Source organism: Hyaena hyaena, unplaced genomic scaffold (genome assembly GCF_003009895.1).
Source record: "Hyaena hyaena isolate Hyena2069 unplaced genomic scaffold, ASM300989v1 scaffold_8, whole genome shotgun sequence".
Taxonomy (NCBI): domain Eukaryota; kingdom Metazoa; phylum Chordata; class Mammalia; order Carnivora; family Hyaenidae; genus Hyaena; species Hyaena hyaena.
In genome coordinates, this window is record NW_024080640.1 from 2318721 (window position 1) to 2332102 (window position 13382).

At 37.4% G+C, this 13382-nt stretch overlaps 1 protein-coding gene across 4 annotated transcripts in view; it reads right to left on the bottom strand.

The window, feature by feature from the left end:
- TNPO3 (transportin 3) overlaps positions 1–13382 on the bottom strand; it is an 84409-nt gene that overhangs the window by 48037 nt on the left and 22990 nt on the right. For 3 of the 4 annotated variants that reach the window (XM_039242867.1, XM_039242876.1, XM_039242886.1), the window contains 3 exons: positions 8506–8706; positions 7516–7589; positions 5642–5798 (listed from right to left, as the gene is read on the bottom strand). In XM_039242867.1, the coding sequence (XP_039098798.1) occupies positions 5642–5798; positions 7516–7589; positions 8506–8706 (432 nt within the window). Of the gene's footprint in view, positions 1–5641; positions 5799–7515; positions 7590–7919; positions 8086–8505; positions 8707–13382 lie in introns of those variants that run through there. The other variant, XM_039242895.1, reaches the window with a different exon arrangement.

Below are 13382 nucleotides of genomic sequence, written 5' to 3' on the forward strand. Positions count from 1 at the left end.
ATATTCAGTCTATAGCAAAAGGGAAAGGATGAAATGAGTTGTACAAGAAAGCCACTACAATCAATTACAAGTAATCATCAAACTCTTGTGGCCAATATATAAATGAGGGCTCTAGTAGCTTTGCATATTTCCTATTTGCTTGTTATGCCATTGAACAGGAATTTAAATGTGTGTAAAAGAGTCAACCAAATAGGAAGCTAAGTTGGTCAAACAGAAAGACTATGGCTGGTTATAGATTTATTGCCTCTCATTACCAAACTCACCCTTTTAGACTAATCTGTAAAAAATGGATCTGGGCCCTTTAAATATCTTTTCCTGTGCCAACAAACACTAACTTTTTGTCAGAAGACTACCATAGAAGGGCTCCTGGTTAGCTCAGTCAGAAGTGTCTGACTTCACCTCAGCTCATGATCTCGCAGTCCACGGAGTTCAAGTCCCGCGTTGGGCTCTGTGCTGACAGCTCAGAGCCTGGAGCCTACTTCAGATTCTGTGTCTCCCTCTCTCTTGCCCCTCCCCTGCGTGCACTCTGTCTCTGTGTCTCAAAAATAAATAAATATTTAAAAAAAAATTTTTTTCTTTTCTATTTTAAAAGAAGCTAGAAACAAGAAGAAAAGGGTTCTGCTTCCTGGTTCTAGTGTGCTCACTTGGTAGCATTCCACAGAATGTGTAGCTCCTCCACCCCCAGACTTCTATTTCCTCTAGTGCCCAGCTTTTGCAGTGCACCAGCCACCCAGTTTCCCTAGCATTCCCCCACCCCCAACCCTCCCCAATGGATTTTCAGCAAAGTGCTTCTGGCTCCTAAGGAATATACAACTTCTCCAGCACCAGATCCAGTGTGCTCAGTTTCTCCAGTGTCTGCAGTGCACAGCAACCAGAAGTTTCCTCTGGTACTCCCATACCAAGGTGATTTTGTGGCAGAGTGCCTGTGGAAAGACATAGCCCCTGAACAGCTTTCTTGGGCATCCCAGAAAGCAGGCTGCCAGCAAGTTCATAATGACTGATTTTCAGCAACATGGAGTGCCACAAATAACTTCTCCACAACACTGTGCCCTTTCCAACAGAGTCTGGATCTCAGCCCTGGGATGGGGTGAACTCCTTCCTTGGAAACTCTATCTCAGACTTGGGGTTAATATCTGCTCCTTGTTTCTGTTATGCCTACATTCTTTAGAGCTCTCTTTACTTCTTACTAGACACAATCTCTCACTACTGTACCCTCCTACTAGAATTAATCATTCTTGGATCACCTGGGTGGCTCAGTTGGTTAAGTATCTGATTTGGGCTCAGGTCATGATCTCATGGTTCATAGATCTGAGCCCTGTGCAGGGCTCTGTGCTGACAGCTCAGAGCCTGGAGCCTGCTTGGGATTCTGTGTCTCCCTCCCTCTCTGTCCGTCCCCCACTTGTACTCTGTCTCTCAAAAATAAAAACATTAAAAAACACAAAAAAATTAATCATTCTTTATATTAAACGTTCTCAAATACTACTATGTGGTTTCTCTCTTCTGATTGGACCCAGATGGATACTTAAAGAAACCAAGGATTCCACATCGGGGCAAGGAGGCATCAGATGATTGATCAGTAGTCATCTTTTTTTTTTTCTAGAGAGCAAAGAAATGCCCCAGTGGCCAAAGTTATGACATTTAAAGCATCAAAAGAGGGGCGCCTGGATGGCTTAGTCGGTTAAGCGTCCGACTTTCGCTTAGGTCATGATCTCGCGGTTCGTGGGTTCGAGCCCCACGTCGGACTCTGTGCTGACTGCCAGCTCAGAGCCTGGAGCCTGTTTCAGTCTGTGACTCCCTCTCCCTCTGACCCTCCCCTGCTCACGCTGTCTCTCTCTCTCTCTCTCTCCTAGAAATAAATAAAACATTAAAAAAAAAATTTTTTTTTAAAAATTAAAAAAATAAAGCATCAAAAGAATGATTTTAGTGGAGACCCTGAACCAATGAAAATCCATGAGTCATAATCCTCCACAAAGAGAATATCAGAAAAAACAGTAACACTTGAAGCCAGTTTGAAACAAAACCTTATTTTGCAAACAGGAAATTTAAAAAGAATTAAGATTTGTAGTGCCTTTTTACAAGTATGCTAGAATACTCACAATGACAACAAATATGTATGTCGAAATGAGAGAATTATTAAAATTTTATTTCCTAACCCCAATTAACTGATTAAGACAATGATTACCAACTAGAATTTAAAATCTTTAGGCAAAGGTTGAGATGGAATTGAACATTTGTAAAATAACAAACTACCATCATACAGCTGCATGATATTACAAATAGAAAAACAAACTTTATAAATGAAAGAATCAGACTGCCATCATCCTAATCTAGTCAATAATACCATCACTAATGCAAAGTCACCAAAAAGTATTTCTCTTCTGGTAAAAATGCCACATGAAGTACCTATGACATATTCCAGCCAAAAATGTTTAATCTTTTAAAATTAATCCATCAAGCCTTTCTGTATGTTTCAACCAGGATTTTGGAAAGAATTAAATCTTACGGAAAATAACCTGGGGAACTGTTTTCTCCACTATCCTAAGGATAGTATACTAGTACCATTATTAATGCATAGGAGAGAATTTGTTCCATATAATGGATGCCTTAGGGTATTAAGGCTTAATTCTCTGGAGGAATCCCTACTGAGTAGGGCTCTTTTATATACAGTTTCTACTTAAAGGAAATTTAGAGAACAGAAAAACAAACTAAATGAAACAAAGACAAGGCAGCAATCAGAAAATCCAAAAACCAAGATAGCGTATAAAATAACTGGTCCACTTTCTTCAAACAAATTGGTGTCATTTTGAAAAGAAAGGGGAAGAAGGACTGAGATTAGGAATCATACTAAACTGATACAAGGCATGATTCTAGACTGGATATTAATTTGGAAAAATGTTGTAAAGGATATTTTAGGATGAACTCAGGAAACATGAATAGGGCCTGGGTATTTTATTTATTAGATGACATAAACATTTACTGAAGTGGAAAAATGAAGCCGGATGACTGAAAAAGCAGGGTGCAGGAGGATAGGTGAAATATAATCTCATTTGTATTTTTAAAATTTGTACATATGTTCATAGAGAATATGTACTAAAGAGTTAACAGCGTGCTCTCCAGGTAGTTTGAATGTAATTTTGTCTGCATTTTCTTAATTCTCAATAATACTATTTCTTTAAAATAAATGGTTAACTGAAATATGCACTTATTTACTTTTAAAAACTTTTTCTTAATGTGTATTTTTTTTGAGAGACAGACAGCATATGAGTGGGGGAGGGGCAAAGAGAGAGAGGGAGACACAGAATCGGAAGCAGGTTCCAGGCTCTGAGCTGTCAGCACAGAGCCTGACATGGGGCCCAAACCCACGAACTGTGGGATCATGATCTGATCCAAAGCTGGATGCTTAACCAACTGAGCCACCCAAATATCCTTTTTAAAAAATTTTTTTAAACGTTTATTCCTTTTTTTTTGAGAGAGAGAGAGAGAGAGAGAGAGAGAGCAAGCATGGGTGAGCAGGAAAAGGTCAGAGAAAGACACAGAATCTGAAGCAGAAACTGAAATATTTTCCAATGAATTTCTAACACCAATCGGAACACAATTTTAAGTAAAAAATTTCTTTTTCAAACAAAAAGTTTTATGATGTTGCAGAGGTACTGAAACAAATCCCTGAAAAATAATCTACTATAACCACATTACTTGAGAAAATTGACCTGGATTATAAAGACCTAAAATGAAATGTGGGCTACATAATTTAATACCATCAATTTCAAGACCCAGCAAATCTTTTGTTTTTTTTTTAATTTTTTTAAAATTTATTTTTATTATTATTATTATTTTTAATTTATTTCTAAGAGAGAGAGAGAGAGACAGCATGAGCAGGGGAGGGTCAGAGAGAGAGGGAGACACAGAATCTGAAACAGGCTCCAGGCTCTGAGCTAGCTGTCAGCACAGAGCCCAACGTGGGGCTCGAACTCACGAACTGTGAGATCATGACCTGAGCTGAAGTTGGACGCTTAACCAACTGAGCCACCCAGGCACCCCTTTTGTTTTTTTATTAAATAAGAGAGAGAGCACAAGCAGGGAAGAGGGAGAAAGAATTTTGTTTATTTGTTTATTTTATTTGAGAGAGAGGGAGGGAAAGTGAGCAAGCAGGGGAAGGTCAGAGAGCAAGAGAGAAAATCCCTAGCAGGGGCTCAATCTCACAAACTTGTGAGATTATGACCTGAACTAGAATCAACAGTCAGATGCTTAACTGACTGAGCCACCCAGGGCCCCCAAGAGAATCTTAAAACAGGATCCTTAGTGCAGAGTCCGCACAAGGCTCAATCTCACAACTGTGAGATCATGACCTCAACCAACTAAGCCACCCAGGTTCCCCAAGAACCAGCAAATATTTCTTTAAAGTAAATCCTTTAGGGGCACCTGAGTGGCTCTGTCAGTTAAGCCTCTGACTCTTGGTCTCTGCCCAGATCATGCAGTTTGTGGGTTTGAGCCCCACATCGGGCTCTGCGCTATCAGTGCAGCTTGGGATTCTCTCTCTCCCCGTCTTTCTCTGGCCCTCCCCCGCTTATAGTTTCTCTGTCTCTCAAAATAAATAAATAAACTTAAAAAAATAATAAAAATTTTAGGTTCTATAGGCCATATGGGGTTTCTGTGAAAACTATTTAATTCTGTCATTTTAGCCCCAAAATTACAGATGTTGACAGTATGTAACTGAATGGGCACGACTGTTCCAATAAAACTCTATTTACAAAAATAGGTGACTAGCTCATAGTCCATAAATTTACCCATCTGTGGTCTACAGCATTAAAATTTCAACCTAGTTAATAAGGTTATAATCACATTTAACTCTCTTTAAAAAGATAGCATAGTATTACCCAATCTATGATTTGATATTCCTCAAAGGTCAAATAAAGTCCTATGCTACCTCCCTATCAAAATCTCAATTAATCCTTAAGAGAGAATCCTTTCCTTAAGTAAATGTATATACTTTCCCTTAGCATGATCCTTCATCAAGAGCCAAAGTTTGTAGCATGAAGTAGAATGTAGCATGATTATATACCCCATTCTATGATATATGGGATATATAATCAGAAAGCCTAAGTTCAAATTCTGAATTAGCAGTTGTATAATTCTAAAGCCTGTATCTATTTATAAAATGGAAATAACATCACCTTCACAGCATCACCTTCAAGCTCAAAAGTATAGTTTCTGAAATCTGAAAGTTGTTTTTTTTTTTCTTTCAAACCTTCCCCACAGGACGTGGTGGTTTTTTTTTTTTTTAACATTTATTTATTTTTGATAGAGCAAGACAGAGCACAAGCAGGGGAGGGGCAGAGAGAAAGGGAAACACAGAATCCAAAGCAGGTTCCAGGCTCTGAGTTGTCAGCATAAAGCCCGACGTGGGGCTTGAACACACAGACCATGAGATCATGAACTGAGCCGAAGTCGGACGCTTAACTGAATGAGTTACCCAGGTGTCCCTGAAGGTATTTTTTAACTGTATAGTTTTCCATAAATAACACAGTATTATCACTGCCAAATTTTGCAAAGAAAACTGCTGTTCACAATAATGTTGAATCAGAAAATAACAACCATGGCTTTTTGCCCCTATGGAGCAACTTAGTATTTCAAGCCTCCTCACCAGGAGAGATACCACTGTACTAGAGTAGAAAGCCAAATCTTCTATAATTTCTGTGCGCCGGTTAGCCCCAATTCGTAAGGAACGGCTATGTACTTCTTCAGGTAACACTGTAAGGATCTCCAGCAAAAAGGGCAGAGAAGTTACATCATTGCTATATCTGGAAAAGAAAAGGGGAGAGACAGAAGTTATTTACAGTCAGAAATACTCAATCACATAAGATAACAACAGGTCTCGGAATAACCTACAAAAGCAGCGTTTTCACTACTGTTAAAGTGGAAAAAAAATATATATGTAATTTTTTGGAAAGGTATCTGGAGATCAAAATTTCAAGTTATATAATCTTTGACCTAGCAATTCCACTTCCAGAAATTTCTCTCTCAGAAATATCTCAAATACACATGCAAAGTATACAAAAATATGGACTGTGGTACTTTTTTATAATAGCAAAAATAATGGGAAAATATAAAGGCCCTCCATAAGTAGGATAAAAAAGGGTTACAGTCATACAATAGAATATACATAGTCATTATAATGAATGAAATATATATGTCTTAACATGAAAAGATGTCCACAATGTATTAAGTAAAAAAAAGTATATGAAATACATTACATATGAACCAATGAATACATAGTACTTTAAAATGTATATGCAGGGGCGCCTGGGTGGCTTAGTCGGTTAAGCGTCCGACTTTCGCTTAGGTCATGATCTCCCGGTTCGTGGGTTCGGGCCCCGCGTCGGGCTCTGTGCTGACTGCCAGCTCAGAGCCTGGAGCCTGTTTCATTCTGTGACTCCCTCTCTCTCTCTGACCCTCCCCTGCTCATGCTGTCTCTCTCTCTCCTAGAAATAAATAAAAACATTTAAAAAAAAATAAATAAATAAAATGTATATGCACTTATTTATTTTAAAATGCTTAAAGGAAAAGTTTGGAAGACTATACAGCCAGTCATTAATAGTGATTACTTATGAAATATAGGAACAGGGAGAAAGAAAGGCTTTTACCTTGAAAACTTCCATATTATTAAAATTTTTTCAAGAAGCATGTGTTAATTTTCTTAATAAACATTTTCTAAAAACAAACAATAAATTATCCATATAAAGGCCTTAATGATGCACTGTAGTGGGAGGTAAAAAGGACATCCACTTTGTTCAAAAATAATTTCCTAACCAAATGTCAAAGTGCAAGCAAATACCACGATTATCTTGCCAAGACCATGAAGAAATGCTTTTATTCAAAGTAATGGGCTCTGTTTATCTAAAAATGATACTGTCCCTTTGACCGGATATGAAACAAACCCAATTAATAAGAACTTTTATGCATATGACTTAAAAAATTTGTAAACGTTTATTTTTATTTCGGGGGGGAGGGGGATGAAAGCATGCATGGGGGAGGGGCAGAGAGAAGGAGACAGGATCCCATGCAGGCTCCACGCTGACAGCATAGAGCCTGATGTGGGGATGGAACTCAAGAACTGTGAGATCATGACCTGAGCCAAAGTGGGATGCTTAACTGACTGAGCCATCTAGGGCCCCATGACTTTCAATTTAACATAATCTTAAACATTGTGACAATGTTTTTACAGAGCTGCTGACATGTCAGTTAGTGGGAGTGATCCACAAGACAGTGAAAGACTTCGCTGCGTTAATTCAAGGAAAATGTGTGTGTAAATTATAAGGGCCTTTTATGTCCCTCGTGACATACTTCTGTAATATTTAAATTTTAAATAATTTTCTTTTAATCTAAGAAAAGTTAATAATAAATAATTGTATGTTAAGAGTCTGGGAAAATACTCCCAAAGTCTAGCTAATGCTAACAAATTTCCCTTTGTAGCTTAATAGTTATTCCAAATGCTAGTATATAGTCAGTACAACTTACTTTTCCACCAATGTTTGTACACATCCCTTCCAGGAAGGCATCTGTAGCGCAAGATCTGCAATTGCTAAAGCCAGCTGAATAAGAGAGATTAAATAAATGAATAGATGAACAATATGACAACAAGGACTGACACCCCCCCTACCTCTCCTCACCTCCACAACTACATAGCCATGTAAACTCTTCTGGGCTAGCTACCAAGTGCTAAGATTTAAAAAGTTAACCTCTAAAAATGAAAAACAAAACCAAAAAACAACAAAAAGAAGTCAGAAAGCACAAACTATACATTTTCCTCGGAATATATCAATACTTACTTTTATTTGGCAATACCATAGAACTTCATGGACCGATTAATTATACTTTGCCAAAAGGCCAAAGCTACTAACAAAGTCCGCCCTTTGACTCACTTCTCAAGTAATGGAATGCCATTTCCCTTCTCTTTCCATTTCTCATCTTGAAGCCTTACGCAAAAGCCTCCTTCCTCTTCAAGGGCACTTCTACGCCAGGCAGAGAACACATGTGAGTATGTATTCACTAAAGCTTCCAGTTTTCCTTTCTAATGTATTTCCCAGTCTAAGGAGGAAAGGCCAGATGGTTCACAATTTCATTCATGAGAATTTTACTAGCCAATTGGTCCAGAAAGGAATTTTTTTTAAGTAACTATGTAGACCTCTGACCCAGAACAATAAACAGTATTTTTATCATCTGCAATTTTAACAGTAGGGTGGGGGGTAGGGCACGTGCCTGTCCTTGAAACTTCTACTCACCACCACCACCCCCACTTCTGGTATTTAAATTGGTTTTAAATCAAATGAACTCTAAGATTAATATAGAAGATTTACATTTTCACTTTCTATGCTCTTAAGAATATAGCAATGAGTCTGTACTAAAGTTGTTAACATTACTTAATATGGCCTAGCAAAGTCAATCAAAATTAATCTGGTAAATCCAAACGACCGTACAAATTTCCCTAATGAGAAGCACAGGATTTACCTGCGTTACAATGACAGGTGACAAGTCTTTCAAGTTCTGGATATGGGTTAGTAATGAGTCCCGTAAAGAGGCATGAGAGTCTGTGGGGAGCTCATAAAATGAGGTCTGAATCTTCATTTTCATGGTCTGTGCAGCAAAATAGCATGATTCCACATCCTGTCGAATCTGTAACAATTGGTCTGAAATCTCCCATGCATGAACCTGAAAGCAGACCAAACAAAAATGTCTTAAAGATTATTTTACTAAATAATTGTAATGTTATACCTCAATACAATACACATAAAAACATATATAGACCAAAGTATAATAAAAATCTGACAAGCTAAATTACCCACTAATTCAGCCAATACCTCAACCTATATATTTACAGGCCCTGTTCAACAAAAGTATTACCTTGATTCTTCTGACTCATTCTGGGAAGGCATAGAGTTATCAATCAGGTCAGTAGATCTAATCTTGCTGATTAGAATCATTAATTGTGTAGAGGGGAGAGTATAAAGACAAAAGTCCCAAAAGCTCCTACTAAAACTGAAAGGTCATAACTTTCAAACCTATATCTATGCATTGGATGTTTCTTTTCCACTTAAATAAGTAAGCTTTTGTTCACTTTGAGAATGGAGTCTGAAAAACATTTTAATATATCCATAAATAGAATATATTTCTCAATAGGCTACATTTCAATCTTTAGTTCCCGAATAAAACAGCAGAAAAATTATTTCACCCCAAGTGAATATTTCACACACTTCTATTATTTTCTGATGTATTTATGTTTGGCAAAGTACTACACATAATACTAAAATCATTTTCACAGGAAAAAATAAATATCTATCAAAATAATAATGGAACAAAAGCACAGGATTTGGTCTCTAATAGCTAGACACAGTTATAAAAGAGAGCTCTATTTTGAAAGATAACTTTAGGAACAAAGTCCTGCAGTACACAGTAGACAACTAATTAACAACTGATAAAATTCTAATCCAATTCTACCAAACTGCCTTTTCTTGGAAGAAAGCTAAAATGGCTGGCAATAAGAAATTGAAGATTCAATCTCAGCAATTGTGAAAAGAAATCATCACATAGATTTACCTAGTCAATTTCTTATGATAATAGAGTACGTCACAAGAAATATATAATGATTCTTCAAGATCCTTCCAAAGATAAACAGAAGTCAAGGAAGGGAAACAGGCAGAATAAATGGCCTGTATAAATTCCCAAAGTAAACTGAAAATAGAGACCTTGAAATTCATGAAAGTTTATTAACATAAAATTGAGCTTTCAGGACACCTGGGTAGCTCAGTCAGTTAAGCGTCCAACTTTGTCTTCAGCTCATGTCATTAACTCATGGTTCATGAGTTGTAGTCCAGCATGGGGCTCTGCACTGACAGTGCTCACTGAGCCTGCTTGGGATTCTCTCTCTCTCTCTCTGTCCCTCCCCTGGCCGTGTTCTCTCTCTCAAAGTAAATAAATAAACTTAAAAAAAAAAAAATCTTAAAAAAAAAAAAAAACCTTAGCATTCAATCAATTAAGATGTTGGAAAATAAGCATGAAACATTATGTCACAAAAAATCTTCTAGTCACGTAAGATTTTAACTATTTAGAATCTAACCAGTAACTCGAGCACACCTGTATTTTAATATGACATCAAAATATACTTTGCTCAAACTGATATTTTATAATCTAGTCTTTTTTTATTTTATTTTATTTTTTTATTTTTTTTTTTGAGAGAGAGAGAGAGGGCAAGCAGAGGAGGGGCAGAGAGAGAAGGAGACACAGAATCTGCAGCAGGCTCCAGGTTCCTGGGTCACCCAGGCACCCCTAGGGGTTGTTTTTTGTTTTGTTTTGTTTTGTTTTATCTAAGCTCTATGACCAATGTGGGGCTTGAACTCATGACCCTGAGATCAAGAGCTGCATGCTCTACTGACTGAGCCCGGCAGGCACCCCACAAACTGATATTAAAAAAAAAAAAAGATAATTGAAAAAGATTCTATGAAGCCTTGTAATCTCCATAAATGTCCTCATAAAAACACAGCAGTTAGTGAACAAAATTAAAGCACTATGGACATTTACAACAAAACAAGGTATTATCTAGTTATCTCTAGAACCCCAAAACATAAGTTGTTGGGGACAAACCAGTAACATCTATAAGACCTGTGCAGTTTCCCTTCAGTAAAAGCAGAAGCAGAGGAAAACAACAGGCTATCTAATGGATCTAAGAGCAGAGGAAAACCCATAGAGCCAAAAAATATTCAACTGGAAAGAACAGAGAGACAATTTGAGGACTGAAAGTGGAAGAGTTTTTGTCTAATCTAAAAGGTGAGTGGAAGAGGTCTACATAAAACCTAAGGAGATGGTACAGTCTAACTTCCAAAAACTCTTGAAATGGAAGGAAATGATAAGACTCCAAACTCAGGACAGAGTGCTGTGAACTGAATTAAAATAATACAGGACAAGTAAAATTGAGACAAAAGAAGAAAGGAGAAGGTAACAAAGCTAAGAAATCTTAGAAATCAAACTACCATATTTGTAAATACTATCAGAAAACAACAGAAAAGAAAGTTCCTTGAAGATGAAAAATATGATCCTTAACCACACCTTCTAAAGTTCAGAAAGACTAATTTCACAAAAAATAAGCAACTGAGGTCAAATGCTATATAGCTATAGCAAGAAAAATAAAATAATGAACAGAATAACATCTTTACAAGGAAAGTAGACCAGAAAAACATTTTTAAAACTAGCCTAGAGTCCAAAGGACACAGAAACCAACGTGAAAGAGCTCAATGGCCAAAGATTTTAAAAACCTAGTGTAAGACAGTAGATTATTACAATAGTATTGGATAACTCAAAAACAAAGCAAATACCCATGAGTCCATACTGATCTGAATAATGACCGAATAAATAACTGTAGAGAAGTTATCTGTAAGATGTTAAGACATCTTTTTTTTTTTAACATAAGAATGCTTAGTTAATAAATTTAAGAAGGAATGAGAAAAATAAGACAATCACTATTTCAACACTATAGTAATAACTGCTACAGCAAGATTCATGAACAGGGGATAAAATTAGTGAACTTTAAAAAGAAACAAGGTATATCAAAGTATCCCACCAAAATACGTGTTGGTGTTAATACATGTCCACAAATTCTTGGACAATTACTACATAAGAACTCAGACTACTCTGCTAGAGAGACAATGTAAAGAGACGTAAAACTACATGTAAAGCAAAAGGAGCCCGGCTAAGTCCAGCCTTCCAGCCGTTTCTACCAGAGTGTTAAGCATGTGAATAAAGCCATCTTAGAACCTCCAGACCAGCCCATCCACCTGGATGGGACAGAATTATCCCATCTTCATGGAACAGAATTATCATCACAGAGCCCTGCTAGAATTTGTGACATACAAAATTAGGATAAAATGAAACGATTTTTGCTTTAAGTCAATATTTGCTTCACAGTAGATCATGAGAACAAATCACCAAATATTATGTGCATCTTGATAAAAGAGGATCCCTTGGCAATTTGCAGGAAATCCAGAGGAGACTAGAATTGCATCATAACTATGCAACTGGCAAAATCCACACTTTCAGGAAACTCAACAGGTCAAATGGCCCAGATTCCTCAACAGTTAACACATAATTTTAAAAACAGCAGCAAGGAGTGCCTGGGTGGCTCAGTTGATTAAGCATCTGACTTTGGCTCAGGTCATCATCTCACAGTTTTTGAATTCAAGCCCAGCATCAGGCTGCTTTGGATCCTCTGTCTCCCTGTCTCTCTCTGCTCCTCCCCAGCTCATGCATGCACACTTTCTCTCACTTAAAAACAAACATTAAAAGAACAAAAACAACAAAAAACAGGGGTGCCTGCATAGCTCAGTCAGGTGAGTGTCTGACTCTTGGTTTCAGCTCAGGTCACCATCTCATGCTTCATGGGTTCAAGCCCTGCATCAGGCTGCGCGCTGACAATACAGAGGCTGCTTGGGATTCCCGCACACTCAATCTCAAAAATAAATAAATAAACTTAAAAAAAAACCCAGCAAGACTAAAAACTACAAAGAAACACAAGGAAAGAATACTATGAGAGGACAATGGTTACTTTAGGGAGAGGGAAGCAGTTATGTCAAACAAAACAAGAAAAACTTCTGGAATGGCCAAGCAGAGTTCTATTTCTTGACTTGGGTGGTAGCTATAAGGACACCCATATATAGCAATTTACCAAATTATACATTTGTTCCATGCTGTTTTCTGTATCTGTGTTTAAAAAATAAACCAGAGCAACAAAACAAACAAAAAACTTCAATATAAAGGTTCATTAATGGGGTGCCTGAGTGACTTAGGCAGTTAAGCATCCAACTTTGGCTCAGGTCATGATCTCGAGGTTCATGAGTTCGAGCCCCACATTAGGCTTGGTGCTGACAGCTCAGAGCCTGGAACCTGCTTCAGATTCTGTGTCTCCTCTTCTCTCTGCTCCTCCCCAACTCATGCTCTGTCTCCCTCTCAAAAATAAACATTAAAAAACTTTTTTTACAGTTCATTTATTGTACAATGCCATATTGTGCTTTAATGTGAATGGCAGAAACTAGTAAAAATTCCAATTGTATCATTCTGAGTTATCTATATTTTTTTTTTTTTTTTTTACAAATTGTTTATTGTCAAATTAGTTTCTACATAACACTCAGTGCTCATCCCCAAATGAGTTATCTATATTTCTAACTTACATGTTCCTACCCCTTTATTTTTTCTTAAACAGTTTATTGTCAAGTTTGTTTCCATATAATACCCAGTGCTCATACCAACAAGTGCCTTCCTCCACGCCCATCACCCCCCTACCACTCCCCCACCCCCATCAGCCCTCAGTTTGTTCTCAGCATTCAAGAGTCTCTCATGGT